Source organism: Cataglyphis hispanica, chromosome 11, assembly GCF_021464435.1.
Source record: "Cataglyphis hispanica isolate Lineage 1 chromosome 11, ULB_Chis1_1.0, whole genome shotgun sequence".
Classification (NCBI taxonomy): Eukaryota; Metazoa; Arthropoda; class Insecta; order Hymenoptera; family Formicidae; genus Cataglyphis; species Cataglyphis hispanica.
In genome coordinates, this window is record NC_065964.1 from 6,673,831 (window position 1) to 6,690,418 (window position 16,588).

The 16,588-nt window shown below is 36.0% G+C and overlaps 1 protein-coding gene across 1 annotated transcript in view; it reads right to left on the reverse strand.

Annotated features, from left to right (window-relative positions):
- Window positions 1-15,626, reverse strand: part of LOC126852647 (uncharacterized) — a 34,376-nt gene extending 18,750 nt beyond the window's left edge. The window contains exons 1-4 of the mRNA XM_050597640.1: window positions 15,463-15,626; window positions 7,499-7,599; window positions 2,073-3,652; window positions 401-1,489 (exon numbers count right to left, since the gene is read on the reverse strand). Of these exons, the coding sequence (XP_050453597.1) occupies window positions 401-1,489; window positions 2,073-3,652; window positions 7,499-7,562 (2,733 nt within the window). The 5' untranslated portion in view covers window positions 7,563-7,599; window positions 15,463-15,626. The remainder of the gene's footprint in view (window positions 1-400; window positions 1,490-2,072; window positions 3,653-7,498; window positions 7,600-15,462) is intronic.
- Window positions 15,627-16,588: the final 962 nt, after the last annotated feature.

Below are 16,588 nucleotides of genomic sequence, written 5' to 3' on the forward strand. Positions count from 1 at the left end.
CTACATAGAAAATAGACCCGATACTATTGCTCCAGCTGATGTTTTGATTATTACAAAAGATGAGACACTGAGAACAAAAGGCAGGTAATAAAAATCATATTTACTGGAAATAAAAACAAAATGAAATTTGAATTATGCATATAACGATACGATTGTGAAATCTTTTTAAAAAATGTTCCTTATCTAGTTTTTCTATCTAGATTCTCAGCGCCTCAAATAGTATAAAAAAAATATAAAAGAGCACTATATACATACTATATATATATATATATATATATATATATATATATATATATATATATAAATATATAATAAATATATAATAAATATATATAATATATATACATATATATATATATATATATATATATATATATAAAATATAATATAATATACTCACGTGTCTGGAACCACAAGCTCCGCATATATAGATTCGTGTTCGCGACCATTCGCCACTCAGTTCTGCGTAGATGATCTTTTCGATATTAGCGGCTTTATTATCGCTTTGTTCCCGTCTCTTCAATCTCATAAAATCTGCAAATTCAATGGTAAATTCCGAAGTGGTAAATGATTTTGATAGACATGAAGACGCGGACGATTCTTCCATCGTCGTCTCCTTCTTGATTTCGTTTGGAGGCAGTTCGCCAGGATCGCAATGGACGACGTCGAGAGTTGCGGAAGCTGCATCGATACTGCAATCCCGATCGATATTATCTTGATTATTCGCTGCCGTTTCGACGACAGATTCAACCTGTTCTTCATCGCGAAGAGATACTTCAGTAATCTCGCAAGACAACGGGATTTGATGAAGCCTGCTGATGGTAAGGCGTTCCTTGATCAGCTGCTGCTTCTTCCGAAGTGATAACTGCGTAGAAATGTCAAACTTGCTCAAATCCTTGATCGAGCACGTCCACTGTTCCCTGCCGTCGTATTTGCGTGGAAAGTTATACTTCTCGAAAGAAACTCGGCGCGGCCGCGAACCGCTACTAGTTTTACCGGCCTTACGCGCATATTCGCTCGAGTTTTCGTACTCTTCACCGACCGAATAGTCTTTGCTGTAAACCGGTGTCGCCGCGGTTAGTGAAATGTCAATGGGAAATTGAATCTGATTGACGCTATGCTCGTAATATGATTGTTGCTGAGATTTTAATTCTGTCGACGTCGTCGTTGAGCCAGAGACAGTAATCGTTGGTGCGCAAGATGATGAGCCAATCGTCTGCAGCTTGCCATCCAAATGGTGTAGCAAGTTCTCGCGGATATTGCAACTCACATTGCTGTAAAAAGAACTGTCAAACTCCGGGCTGGCTGGGTTATCAATAGAATCCCGTGTTACGATGAGTTTTGTCCGAGTGCTGTCTGACTGTCGATTGTCACCTTGACTTGTTTCCAATTCCTTTTCTTCAGATCTTCTCTCTCTGATTGACGATACTTTCATCATCTCGCGGTTGCAGAATTCTTTGCAGGACGAGCTATCTTTGATTTTCTCCGGCTAAAAAAAGTGGTGGTTTAAAGATGATGAAAATCTTTGATGCCTTAATTTAGAAGCTTAAAATTGAATGTAAATTTGATGGTATTCGATTAAAAAAAACAATATAAAAGTAATACAGATATATTGAAAAATTATTAAATCTCTTACAAACAAACTAATTATACAATCTATTATACAGTTATATATATTGTATAATTTATTATAAAACTATAAAAAATTGCAACGGCAATGATAAAACGCAATTATTTAATAGAAATATAATATAAAATAGAAATATAATATAAAATAGAAATATTATATAAAATAAAAAAGAAAACAAATAATCAAGATTTAAAAAAAGCATAAAAAAAATTCTTGAATATAAGTACAAACTTAACAGTGTAGAATAATATCAATAATGTGTTTAGTACCTAAGCCAAGAGTAGATCAACAGAAGGGGAATAAAAGACTAACAAACTTTGAGACAGATTTAAGTGATCTTCAGCAAAATAAACACTGAGCAAAACTTGAACGAAGGTTCTATATTCTATTCTAGAACATGTGAAACAGAAACCGTTGCTCATTGATTTTCTACAATATTTACCTGAGCTTGACTGATAATCCTCTCCGAATTTCCGCCATGGGCCTCGCTTATGTGTCCCATCAGAGCTTCCCGAGTGGGATACCTTGTCAAACATTGGACGCACGCGTGATATTTGTCTCCATGGTTGTTGATCATGTGGTGGAATAGCGTCTCTAAGGTACCGGCGCACTTCTCCGAACAATACTGGCAATTCTGAGAAGGCTTCCGGGAATTTCTCTCCGATCTTCTGCCACCAAGTTGGTGCACTCTTTCCGTGTGTCGCTGTCGCAAGGACATAGACAAAAACTTCCTATCGCAGTAAAGACAGAGAAGTCTAACCGGTGAAGAAGAGCAAGACGATGACTTTGATTTTTGTGTCGATGGAGAATTCGAAGGTGATCCTGAAGAGAACCGCGAGATCACCGATTCGCTGGTCTGACAATTTTGAAGCACGAACGCGACCTTGTCCAAGGGTAGACTACAGTGCAAGCTCTTCAATTCCTGAGCGTTGGCGTTCGAATCTTTGATTTCCTTTATCCTCGACTCAGTTGTGTCAATAAGTTCTTTCGTCTTCTCACATTCTTCGACTCTCTGTTGATTCTTTTGGTTGTCAATCGTTAGATAGACATCATTTAACAACTCATCCAATAATTCTATGCAGATCGCTCGCATCTCCATGTTTTCCGAGACCACGCGTTCATCACGTCGGTCTCTCCCTCTGCCGTCATCGACATTTGCTCTCTCCTCAACTTGGTGCTCACTTAACCTGTCCATTATGATTGTGCCCAGCGTTCGATTTTCCTTCTTTTTTCTCGAAATGTCTCGGTCACTTTCGGATGACTTTTCCTTTTCGACATCTAAATGGTCTTCCTCCATTCTCGAAGACAGTTCCTTTGAATCTTGACTGATTTTGATCTCCGAAATTTCTATACTCTCTTCTATTGCTCCCTTTGCATTCGAACAGTCTATAATCTTGGAAAATTCGGCTTTTTCGACCGTAGAGGAATCCTCCAAACATGGTACCACGGCAGCTTCGATATCACTTTCGTTCGAAGGTTCGAACTTGACCGTCGTACCAGTTGGATTCTCCTCTTCTTCAGCGTCTTTTCTTCGTCTTTCCGGCTCTTTTGTCTTTTCCGCGCTCTTTCCCTTGTTCTTCTCCTCATCCTCCTTGATCACACCATTCAGCACTGTCATCACGTATTTTTCAAGCGTCTCCAGATTTCTTTCAACGCTATTGCGATCGTCCTCTTCTTTCCTGGGCGATTCTACGTTTTCTTTAACGATTCCGTCGGGTACCTTCTTGCGCAGGTTGTTGATGACATTGCTCAGCCGCGATCGCTTGTCCTGGGCGGTCTGCGCCGACGATCTGTAAGCGTGACCACCATATCGCTCCTGCTGTTGCTGCTGACGATCGCCGTTGCTACCTGTAGCGTTAGCAGGGTGATTGACGGCTAGATCCTCCAGGCTCTGCATCGACGCTACCATTCTATCGGAAGACGACGTCGCGCTGGATGCCAAAGAGATGTTGGGTAACTTGGCCGTACGATAAGTTTCAATCGTGTCGTCGTTCGGTGTCTCGCTACCAGCTACGGCCGCCTCTAAAAGGAATCTTCATTGTAATCGTCGCTGTTCATGCAAAACTTTGATTTTTTTTGAAGTCAAAAAGTATAGCAAAACATATGCGTTTACAATCGTAGAAAATTTTGGAGAATCAAAGAATTTCTGATTTGGTAAAGCTCTGAGAAGCTCTTCGAGAAAATATAGCGTAATTTTTTTTTTGATTACGAAGGTAATTGTTTAAGAACGAAAGAGACGAGGAGAGACGATAATTCTTGTTGCCATTAAGAAATAATCAAAGTAAGATGTTTGTTTATTCAGGGCTACCATGTGTGATGAAATTTCACATAATTTCAATGCGAAATCTGTTTCATTAATGTTGTTTAATTTTAATATTAGTTCAATTAATTCTCTCCCTTCTCTCTTGCACTAATAAATTTAAATTGATCAATTTTTTATTAACGCGATTCGTTCTTCTCAATTTATTCTACAATGAGATAAAAATTAATCTGCAGCGAATTTATCGATGCAGTAGTTCATTCCTTTAATTATTTCTTTTCTACAATTAGAATTTTAAGAAATCAAGAAAAATATAAATTAAACTATAATCGAGGTAGATTTTAAATCTTTGCTTTATAATCTTTAGAAATAATATATTGTTGAATATTCTACCGCACTCTCTCTCTCTCTCTCTCTCTCTCTCTCTCAATCTTATTAATATTCCCTTATTCTGTGCACTGAATCCTTTAGTTCTTCGACAGAACGGAAAAATACAAATACTATTTCACCGAGAGAATAAGAAAAAGAGAGAAAGAAAAAGCGAACGCTCTTTGACTATATCTCTGCCGACACTTTTTTATCCGGAAGTCGGGGAGAAGGGAGGCTGCGAGAATCGATAACCGTCCCTCTGCCATGTTGAAAGGGGTTACGGCTGTACGAATAGCGACTGCTCCAAAGGGGAGAAAAACAGAGATAGATATACATGCGTGTATATACACATATACACAAACACATACATGCACCATACCCCTGACAACAGCCCCGAGGTGGTAAAAACCGGCCGGCTTAGTGATACCGGCGACAATCCTTTTGACCATCCAATTCGTTTTACGAAAGATATTGACAACAATGATAATTAATGATTTGTTTATCGCGGACTATTATTGATATAATGATATCCAATATATAGGAGCTACCCCCACCTACGCAATATCGATTAACTTTTCTCTCATCCGTCTCTTTTAAATTTTTCTCTTCGTTTTACTCAGTACGTAGATCCGTTGGGACCTTATCATCGTTAAAATTGCAAAAGAATTAATTTAACTAAGAAAGAGTCATTCCATAGAACTCAGAATTTTTGGAAGAAATCGTAGAATGTAATGCCTTCAAGTCACTATCAATAAAAAAAAGTCATATTTTTTTTTTAAATAAACAATATATAACTTCTATTATTAAAAGAAAGTATAATAATATTATCCAAAATTATCATAGTATACCTAATTTGTTTTACTATCGTATCTTAATTTCAAGTGGAAATTTTTACTGTCTCATAAAGTATGTATACATTATGTAATTAAGTAATTAAGCATTAATAAAAGTCACATTTACTTAATATTAAGTAAATGTACAGCAGAGACTTTATTAAATAATTTTATCATTCATCTTCATAAAAGTTAATATTAATAAAGTCATACTTATTATATTTATATAATTAATATTAGAAAAACAATTAATTATCAAGCGGCAATATATTTCGGCATTTCTATTTGCTCACATTTTTCTCGGAATAAAAATTTCTCGATCTTCTCGTAGAATACTTTCAGTGGAAAATTATGTTATGGAAAATTTTGCGAAAGATGAAATTATATCTAGACATCATTCTCTCTCTCTCTCTCTCTCTCTCGAAGAAATTTTCTTCTTTTGAAAATAATCCCAAGAGTAATTTTCAGAAATAATCTCACGAGAATTTTATGAGAAATTTCTTCCTCTCGAGAAATACTCTTCCGGAAAAATTTCGTGGAAAATATTTTTCCTTTCAGGAATGCTGGGGACATTTTCTCTATTACATTTCTAATCTAATAAATAAATAAAGACGCAATATTAGGCAAATATCGATGATTTTAAAACGAATTTAAGAGATTCAATATAAGAACTCGTAAGAGTCCGCGATTTTTAAAGTCTTTTTAAATATGGAATCATGTCTAAAAAAATAAGCCTTACAAATCGCACGAGAAACTTACTTCGTCATTCCACCACAGAGATCCCTCTTTCGTCTCTAATCTAGAGGGGTCGCGGTCGGTGTAGCTATCGCTCGCGGCGTTTATCAGCGGGATTTACCGACGTCGTTGCATCCAAGAGCAAGTTCGATAATTACTTAGCCGTCGCCGTCGCCATTGCCGCGATTATGATCTCGACCAGCGTGACTACTTTCAAAATCCCGTGTATGTTTGTATACATAACTGCCGTGGGTCTCGGTCCGCGAATGACAGATATGCGTTGCGCAATGCAATGGAGCTGTAGTACCGCTTCGCGACACACTGTGCAAGTGCGAGAATACGCGCCTGTGTATCGTACACGCACGCATCGAGGGGCACCGATCACGGCCATCACATTGAGGTATACGAACGTCGTTATTATGTATACATTATAAAGTTAAGAAGGTGTGATATAAGTCCTAATAACGATAATAAGTCCAAAATTAAAGGTTTTTAACACACAACATCATTTTAATGAGGACAAGTTCTGTCAGAATTAAAAAAGTCGCAAACTCTGAAGTTTCCGAGTAAAATTATTCGAGGGATAACGGTATATGTCACAGTCATTACGTATTACAATAAAAGATTGTTGAAAATCATAATTTTATAGATACGATATTAATTTGTATTTTTTTAAGGACTATTTAAAAAAGACATGAAGATCTAAGATTTATGATACGTCCATGTTTCTGAGCCGTGCTTTGCAGAGGAAAAATTACCTCTTGAATATACATTCTTCGCAGACGCAAACGTAAACGTCGCAATTGCATCGGGTTCTTGAAAACAATCGTTACGCCATCGTAATCCAGCGGTCGTATTCATGTTTATAGTCGTGTGTACAGGAACCGATGATTGAATTGTGAATTTTATGCGGGATAAAGTTCACAGAATTTATACCCTTCTTGTTTTATCAAGTTTTCTGGTTTCTTTTTTATCGAAGAAGAAACTTTTCTGAACTTTTACTCAGTATATTCTCAGTTTTCTAAAAGAAAAATGACCCAAAGTATTATTACATGTTTTCTTCGTATCATACATAATACGTAATATACAATTTTTTGTAATAAATACATATGTAATCGATATTTCTTCTTATTGTTGGTAATAAATTTGTAGAAATTAATTGTATAAAAAATTGTGTATTTTACACAATCTTATATGAATATATTTCGTAAAAATTATTAATATATATTGTGGCTTTGTTAATTTTCAATGTTACATATTTGATAAAAAATCTGATTAAATTTTTCTTTTATCTAGCATTTTATTAACATAAAGATAAATGTGCAACAGATTCTGTTATCTATTTAGGCTAATTTTATTCAAGTAGTGTTAAACATTTTTCTGATTTGGAGCTGTACCATAAAATTATTCGACAAGAAAAGATCTGCTTAAAAAGTAGCATGAAAAAGTACATCGACAAAATATGATATAAGGAAGATACATGAGACTCAGAATATGGAAGAATTATGATGCTGATGTGGCACTAATTGCAAATCTCTCAACTGATGACGAGAGATATTTTTTTATACCTGTTTTCTTGTCGGACAGCAGACTTTTTTCTTACAATTAAAAACAAATCGGAAAAAATTATACAATATGTGAGAATTTTTAAAGTACAAAACATGGACTCACCTCTGCTTGGTGCCGGTGGAGCCCTTTTCGGGGTATCGTCGGCAGAGGGTGTCCTTTCCCTCATCCTTACCCGTGGGATCCCTTAGCACCATCATTTAATTCTGAAACAAATCAGAGAATAAAATTCGAATAAATCAAGAGAAATATTATTGTTATTTCTTGATATTATTATGTATTAAAATTAAATTTCTCGTTGCACAAAAAAGACATATAACAATTAGCTGAGGTCTACATATCATAGGGAAATATTTATATTTTTATCATTTAATTTATATTTTCTCACTTCCGGCAATTATATAATAAAATAATCTGTTTACTTTAATATTTATTTGCTGATAAACCAGTTACATAAATAAAATAAGAGGCAAAAGTGATATGAGTATAGTTCGAGTGACCCCGTATCGTTTGTGAATCAAGTGCAGTCTGCAAAATTAGTTTGCATTTAAAAAATTGTGACCTCGGAACTTTCGTTTAGCTAGTCATACGGAAGTTTGATACTCATATAAATGTGAGAACAGAGATTCTATGAAGGACGAGAAGAAAGAAGATGAAAAAAAAGAGAGAAAGAGAGAAGAAAAAAGAGAAGATGGCAGAGAGAAAGGTGTTTGCCTTCACCGAGGATCGAGAGCCGATTTTCGAGACAACGCACTTCGCCTTGGCCAGTGTCAAAAGAACATCTTTATCGAATAAAACAAAAGAGAATCTCTCGCTGCATGTTCTAAAACAAATAGTTTTCTGAGAATATTGTATAATAAAAAAGAAAATAATACAGATGGTAGAAAAAAATAAATGATTACAAAATAGGAATTAAAAAATACAAAAAAAAAAAAAAAATGGAGAACAAGAGAACGCATAAATTCATACAAGATTCGGAATCAAAAATAGATAAAAATATATTTAATAACATTAAATATAGAATAAGCAAATAGATCGATTGATGAAATCATATGTTTATATATCTTGCAATGCGTCCTCCGCTAATTCTCCAACAAAATAGAAAACTAAAAATCTGTTGGAGCGATAAGATCACTCGTGCGTAAATTTCTAGGATTAAATGGTGACATTAAGTAGAAGGTGAGAGGAAGAGCGAAAAGAGAGGGGAAAGAGAATCGGCCATGGGGAGAGCCGCCCCGTGTTCTGGGTGGAACTTAAAATATCGAGCGTCACGCACATCGACGCTGGCGCCGGAAACACGGGAAACGCGGCGTCGCGACGTCGAGAAACCTGGAAATAGAACTTGGACGCCACGAAGAGAGAGCACCGGTATTGCCTCTGTTCGAAATCCCTGCGGGAATCGGCTGGAGTTTTCAACAGGTGAAAAAGTGGAAATTCCGGTACACGTCGATCTTGTCGATCTCATGTCGATAGTTGCTCATAGTCGCACGGAAAATCCGCGAGAAACAATCTATCCAGCGGCATCGGAGATCGCTTTATCAATTTCGAGTGCATTGGGAATCGACAATCACTATGCGACAAGGACGACCATACGAGTGTCCTTGTTGATGCGAGGTTAATGAAGGATATCGTATACAAGGATGACAAATATCGATTTCAGCTTGGACCCTTCTTGGAGTCTGTCTAATCAATATCAATATTTTGTTTATATAATATATGACAAAAATGTAAATATATTTGTTATTGACGCCAAACGATGACGTCCGCAGCAAAAAATAACAAGAATTAATAATGCTTCAAGTAAGGATACAGAGAGATAAATCAATTTTCTATTATTGATATTTTTTAAATTTATCAATATTAATTTCGTAATATTTTTATAAGCGAGTATCAAAATTAGATCTCAGATAGTTAACGCATTCCATAATTTTATATAGTTTTAATTAGAAAAAAAGAATTATTATAATTCTCTACAAGCGAGTAATATTATTATAACTAACTCTTAATTACAGCCATTTATGACAACGATAATAAAATCTGTTATATTTTATATTAATGAAAAAGAGAGAGCACAAAATTTCATCTTTCCTTTTTATCACCTGTATTAAATTTTGAATTCGTACAGAATATTAAAGCCAATGTACTTATAAGTCTCTCTAAAATAAGTCCACTGATAAAATATTTTTTCATCTTAATGCCTCGCCACTGTTTTAATTAATAACTGAATATTTATAAATTCAATTTATCGTTCTTACTTTCCAGTCGCAAGGAATGTTGAAATACCGTATTCCAGAATGGAAAAGTTCATAAAAATTTGTTTTACAGCCTTTCTTTTCCGACTATTCTTTCGTTTCAGGAAAATCCAATACTAGTAGTCAATAATATAGCTTTACAATAATATAGTTTAATATAGTTCATAGTTTTCGCTGTACGGTAGTTTCTATTGTTGATAAAAAGAATAATAAGATTTTATGATATTTTTCCGTTTTATATTATCAATATTCGATAATATCTGCCGTTATTGAGAAATATCAATAATTAAATGTTATCTGATAGTAACGCTAAATTAATATAATTTTATGCATTTGTAAATTTAAAGAGTCACTTTAATTTGCTATCAATTGTCATTATTGCAAGCAATACTTTTAATTATTAATTATTAAGTTAATGAACAATGTGAGAGATAAAGATTCTGTTTATGCAAAAAATAAAGATAAATAAATAAATTATAATTATCATCACATAATAACAATTAGCGTAAAATATTCATATACAATGTATTCTTTACGCATATTTATAGCATGGAAGATTGAAGTCATCGCGATTTTTTGTTTCTGATCAATATCTCTTTTCCATGAAGTAATTTTTTCAAGTTTATATCAAACGATGAAATGATCGTCAATGTGACTTATCGATATTATACGAGGAAAGAGTAACTGTTGAAAAAATATTGACGATTCTAAAAATAAAATTATCTTATTAATTCAATTTTGTTGAATATCGATAGTCTTGTATTTAATCGCAGATTATTTTGAACTTGCAAAGTCATCCTTATCTACGATGATAACAATGTTGCCGAAATCTGTATTTATTTATTCTCAATTACATAAAGTGCAATTAATTCCTTCGTTGTAATATATAAAGTTGCTCTTTTGAAATAAACAAAGACATATACATGCAAACGTGAGATAAAAAAAAATTTTCGTCAGAAATTCAATATGTATATGAATCATAATATACACAGAGAGACATTGTCTCGCTATTAAATATCTATAAAATTAAATTTCTATTAAATATCTCTATTAAATAATATTTTCTTCTATAATAATATATAATAATTAATTATAATTAATATATAATAATTAATAAATACAAATACAATATTAATTTATTATATTAAGATTACGTGATAATTTCGCGTAGATGAATCAAACTCATTATCGGATTTTGTTGTTTATATATATATGCAAAAAAATTTTCTATCTTGAATTATTTTTTTCATCTTTCTCTTTTTTTCATTAAATCGGGACTTTGAGAAAATTTAACGTGCAAATTAATGACCAAAATTTTGATGAGTACAGTATAATTAGTGTGTATGCGTGTAAGTTAATATATGAATAAATTATAATTATTCAATTTAACAAATGTACGCTCATTTTTATTCATACTTCAACCTTGTTTGCAAAAATGCTTGCGAAAACCCATATTTTTCTTTTGCTTACCGAAACTTGTAGATGCGCGTTTCGAAGAACGTAATAAATCTCGGCAAACTGTGCGAGATCCTATTTAGAAAAGTTTGGAAGGACTATAACTTTTTCTCGCGCATAACGTTCCTTATGAGTTTTTTCGATTCTTTTCAACTATACTCTCAGTATGCTTGCCCGAGTCCAGCGACCGATCGATCTATTTCCATAGTAATGTAAATGTAATCCAAGCGTGCATAATTAATGCTGCTTACTCTACGTTGTAGAGCTCATACTTGTTGATATGTTTATTTACCTATATCCCATTCTTCAACTCTCTATCACGAATCTGTCAATTTATCTGATATAAACACACAGACTAAAATGGGAATTTTGTGAATAATCCGTATGTTTATATCAAACAATAATAATAATTCAATTTATTATTTTAAACGATGGATACATTTTCTCTCCGCAAGAAAGTAAAAAAAAAAAATATTTTTTTTTGCGTCCAAGATAATGAATTAAAGAAACATACATGTAGCATCTACATAGATAAGTTAACCGCAGCGATATAGCAAGAAGGCTAAGTAGCACCGCGACAATTGCATTTAACTACCGCAATTGTTATTGAAAAAGTACTATTTACGATTACAAATATACCGAGTGACGTCAGTAGGAATATTCGAAAAATAATAAAACAAAATTTAATACAAAATTAAAGACTGTACTAGAAATTATGATATCTTAATAAGAGAATAAAAAAAATTTAATTCGTATAAATCCAATATCGCTTTTAACGAAATAAACAACGTACGTTTTCGAACGTAACTTTATCTATGACAGTCTATATTCTCGTCTGCTTTTATTTCCTTTGTATTTCGGAGGCTAAAATATTACGTAATCAGTGCGTATTTGATCCCGCTCGCGTACAACTCGATCTCTATCAAATCAGATCGAGAGATCGGTGAAACATGGTGTCGTACTAAGGCGAGATCGCCTCCGTTAGCCGTGCTAGCTAATAACAGTGAAACGATCTCGCGGTCGCAAACATCGCCTTGTGCCTCCGCACAAACGCGCGAGTCCAGCTGACCTACTTGCAGCGGCGACGTCGACGTCGACGTCGCCGGCATCCGTGCTCACCGACGCCTCTCTTGCATAGAGAGAGAGAGAGAGATCCGATCTTCCGCGGACGCACGCGAGTTCGCTCTCGTACTTCAATTTCGAACGTCATCCCGACGTATGACGTCACATCGGACCGTGTCACATGTCACGCCGAAGACTTTCATAATATGTACGTATCGCAGCTCGTTGAATGTGTGGATGCACTTTCGAAAAGCCTGTGCCGTTTCGAAATGCGACTCGTACCTCGACTCGTACCTTTTGATATTTAAAAATTATATAATTCTGTAGACAAAACTTATTCATCAGCTTTTTTTTTGTTAATTTTAACGTATGTAATTTCTCGAATTTTGTTAATTAATTCACAATTTTAATATATTTCATATTCCATCAGAACTTCCATAGATAATTTTGAGTTTTATTTTTTAATGGGTATTCATTGTTATGATAATTGATGCTGTCTTCCTTTCTATTTTTGTCATATATAACGTAGCTATCTATCTAGAGTCTTGCTTTTGCGACACGAGAATCATATTCAATGTACTTAATGTAGTATAAGATTAATTTCAACAGACATGTTAGTGCATTAAAGACATGTATTATTTTTCATAATTATTCTAGTGCACGATATTTAAAAAAATTAATTTTATATTTAAAATATTACTTTAAATTTTTCTCCCTTGCAATAAATCATAAAAAAAATATTGTATTTTTTAAAAATTATCTAAATTTCATATAAAAATCCTTCACAAACTCTTTTTAATGTCTTATTCTTCTTAAAATGAAAGATATTACACGTACATAAATATTATTCACACGTTCGATTTCGTTAAAGACTCAAATGTACGACGCAATAATTTGCCGCGTCAAAAAAATGTGGAAGAAAAGAGATCTCGGGTTCTGTGAATTTGATGCCGATGCGGAACCTACTTTTCTCTTTTTCCGATGAGCAAAGACTTTGAGAAGCCCTGCTCGGCCGGCAAGATTGCTTACAGTCTCTTGTAACGCCGTGTATAACGTGTAAAACGTGCTGACGAGTACGGGAACTCACGAAGCGAGCGCGCATTGCGTGCGTCCTGATTCACTTTTTAATCCTTTACGATTTTGCATCGATGTAGAAAAAACTCTATAATATAACATGATATATGACAACAGGTTTTTGCAAAATAGTTTACAAAATAATGATGCATACAATTATAATTTATAAATTTTAGTTTTCGAATGTCTCTTTCTCTCTCTTCTTTTCTCTTATAAGAAATGATACATAAAAATAGTAAATTATTGTATTTCACACGCAATATATCTCGGAGTAAAAACAAAGTATATCGATTCGTTTCTGAAAGTTAACGCGGAAAATTTCTTGCAAGAAGATGAAGATAAAAGTGCGCGTTACCATTTCAATCATTAAAAACTAATTAAAAACTAATCGCCTTTAAGATTTAAAATTATAAAACGAGTAATTTTATAAAAATATAAATAAAACATAAAAACATTAAATATGAAATAATTAAAATTTTGGAAAACTTCTAAAAGTTATAGCGTTACATTTGTATCGAAAAAGGCAATGATAGAGAGAAAATCATGATAGATTCAAAGCGTATAACGGAAAAGCCTCCGAAAAGATCGGCATACCGAGGGAATGAACCACCATGTTTAGCATCGACTTGCAGGGGGCCAGGCTCGTCCTACTGCGCAGTGACACTAAGCATTTTTCGCTTTTACTAATGACAACTGTTCAAAAAAGTTACCGTTAATCTATGTTTTACCTTCAAACATTTATTCAGAAACGAGGAACCCCAACCGAATAGAAAAAATCGAATTAATCGGACATCACGGGGGGGAAGGTGCAAGTTTGTTGGACGAAATAATAGCTAAAGGGTCACTAGGGTAGAATTTAAATCAAAGGAAATAGAGTGAAGACAGAATGAACAAGGGAGAGAGAGAGAAAGAGAGAGATTTCGTTATAGCGTCTAGCTGTGTTGTAATTATTTTGACATATCGAGATAACTCTTGTAACTCTTTTAGCGCGGAAACCTGTTTTATGAAGTGTTATTACTTTATTGCTTTCGGTTTTCTCCCTTAAAATGAAGAAAACATGACTCATAGCGCCGTTCCATCCAACGGCTCATCCATCTTCACGGTGCACTTTTACGATACGATCAATCGTTTCCCAGAATGCTGCGTTTCTTCCGCAGCAACTGTTACGCGACACACTTACGTTCCTCACTCGCGATCAACGATGTCACGAAAATTCCTCTTTGTTCTTACGTCAAGCGATTATGTATCTCAGGCACGTCATTGATGATTAAGTATTTTCGAAAGTTTCCTGGAAAAATCAGAAAATGGCTCAGAAAGGAAAGTTTAGTCACGATGTCACAAATGTTTCCTCATTAAAACGTGCCATTTTTCACGCGGGAGAGATTTAATTTTTATAACAATCTCTTCAATAAATTTAATCAACAGAATGAAATTTTTTTTTACAAAAGATCGATATTTCCAAAGCTATTATATTATTTGGATTTTGAAATGCTGTACCTCGTCGCGTACACTCGCCGGAGATTGATTACGGACATTTTCTGTAAAAAGAAAATTTATTCGACAACGGGGAATAAATTGGACTTTGATGGCTGGATTGTGTGTTTGCGCTCTTTCACGCGCTTACGACGGAAGCGAAGCGCCGGCCCGACCGTCGGGCCGCGAAGGGCTACTATCGTTTGTTGGTCGGCAGCCACGTATCGTTCGAGGAGAGGAATCGATAGATAGAAAACAGCGCGATTTCGCAATCTCGGGAGGAGCGATCTGTTGTTTCGCCTTGTTTTTCCGCTCCATAACGATTCTCGACCAGGGAGCGAGATGGTAATAATATATGCGGGAAGGGGGTGCAAGCAGAGGAAGGAGGGGGAAGGAAAGGGGAGGACCGGGCAGAGATTGTTATTGCAGGAGCAGATTGTATCGAGCAATTCGGTGGACCTCTCTCTCTCTCTCTCTCTCTCTCTCTCTTTCTCTCAGAAACATGAATATAATTCAGAGAAAAAAAAACGCGCGCTGAGAGGAAGAATTAAGTCCGATTTAGGGTGTCTTGGATATCAAGAAAAATGCGAGAATAATAACAAACTATCGAGAAACATGTAGTGCATTCATTCACAGTCCGTCGGTTTTGAAACGGCTCGATGTCGGTGATACTTTCGGTATCGTTCGGCGATATTAATCCTTGATCGCATGATGATTCTCTTATAAATAATATTACGAAAAAAGATTACTCACAGCATCTCGCGGGCGGAGGCAGTCACGTCGACGAGGCACATTGCGACGGCGGCAGCGGCAAAGGCAGAGGTAACGGTACGATAGTCACGGTCACAGTCACAGGCGTTGTCGACGGCACGACGGATCTTCTTCAGCACGACGAGGACAGGAGCCGGGCACAGCACTGGAGCAACGACACAACATAACACTGTCACTCTATGTTGGCGATGGCCGTTTCTGGCGGCGCGCGAGTCCAGGAGGCGCGGCTCTCGGCGCGGTCGTCTGGTTTGGCGCGGCCCGACGGCCGTCGACGAGAAAACCGACGCAAGAGGAGAGAAGGCGCGCGCGAGAGGATCAAAGAGAGAGAGAGAGAGAGAGAGAGAGAGAGAGAGAGAGAGCGCGAGCCAGTCGGCGCGGGGAGAGAGAGAGAGAGAGGGAGAGACAGGGAGAGAACGATGATAGGAGTAGGAGGAAGGAATAAAAGCGCACGTCCGCCGTCGACGGGTTTCCTACTTCCGGCCGTTCTATCTCTCTTCTTTTCGCGCGACGATCGCTATATATATATATATATATATATATATATATATATATATAGATATATATGTGGTCGATGCGAGGTGGACGTCCCTTTTCGTCGGAGTCGCTCGCTCACCAAAATCACGACACTCGCGCGCGCAGCAGCAGACACGACACACCGAGATCGAGCCGATGGGCGGCGGAGAATGGGAATGGAAGAGTGACGAGGGGGAGGACGAGGAAGTGTGAGGGGGGGAGAGAGAGCGACACGGGTAAGCGTTGGGCTCTCTCTCTCTCGCGTACCGCTCGCGATCGCACGTAAGTCCTCGTGAACCGATACGATGCAAACGAGATCCCTGACTGAGCAATCGTCGCCCGTGGAGCCTTGCCCCGAAAGACCGCAGCGCCACCAACCGTCGATCGCGCCAACGACGAAAAATTCCTGCGCGCCGCGGCAACTTCACTCTTCCTTCACGCGATCTAATAATATTAGCATCTCTCTCTTTTTCTCATCTCTTCATTTAGAGTCCCATATTATAATAGGACCCTACTCTTCATTATCTCAATATATCTATTATATTTTCATTATAAAAGATAGCAGACAGATACACATAAATTGTATCTTGATAAA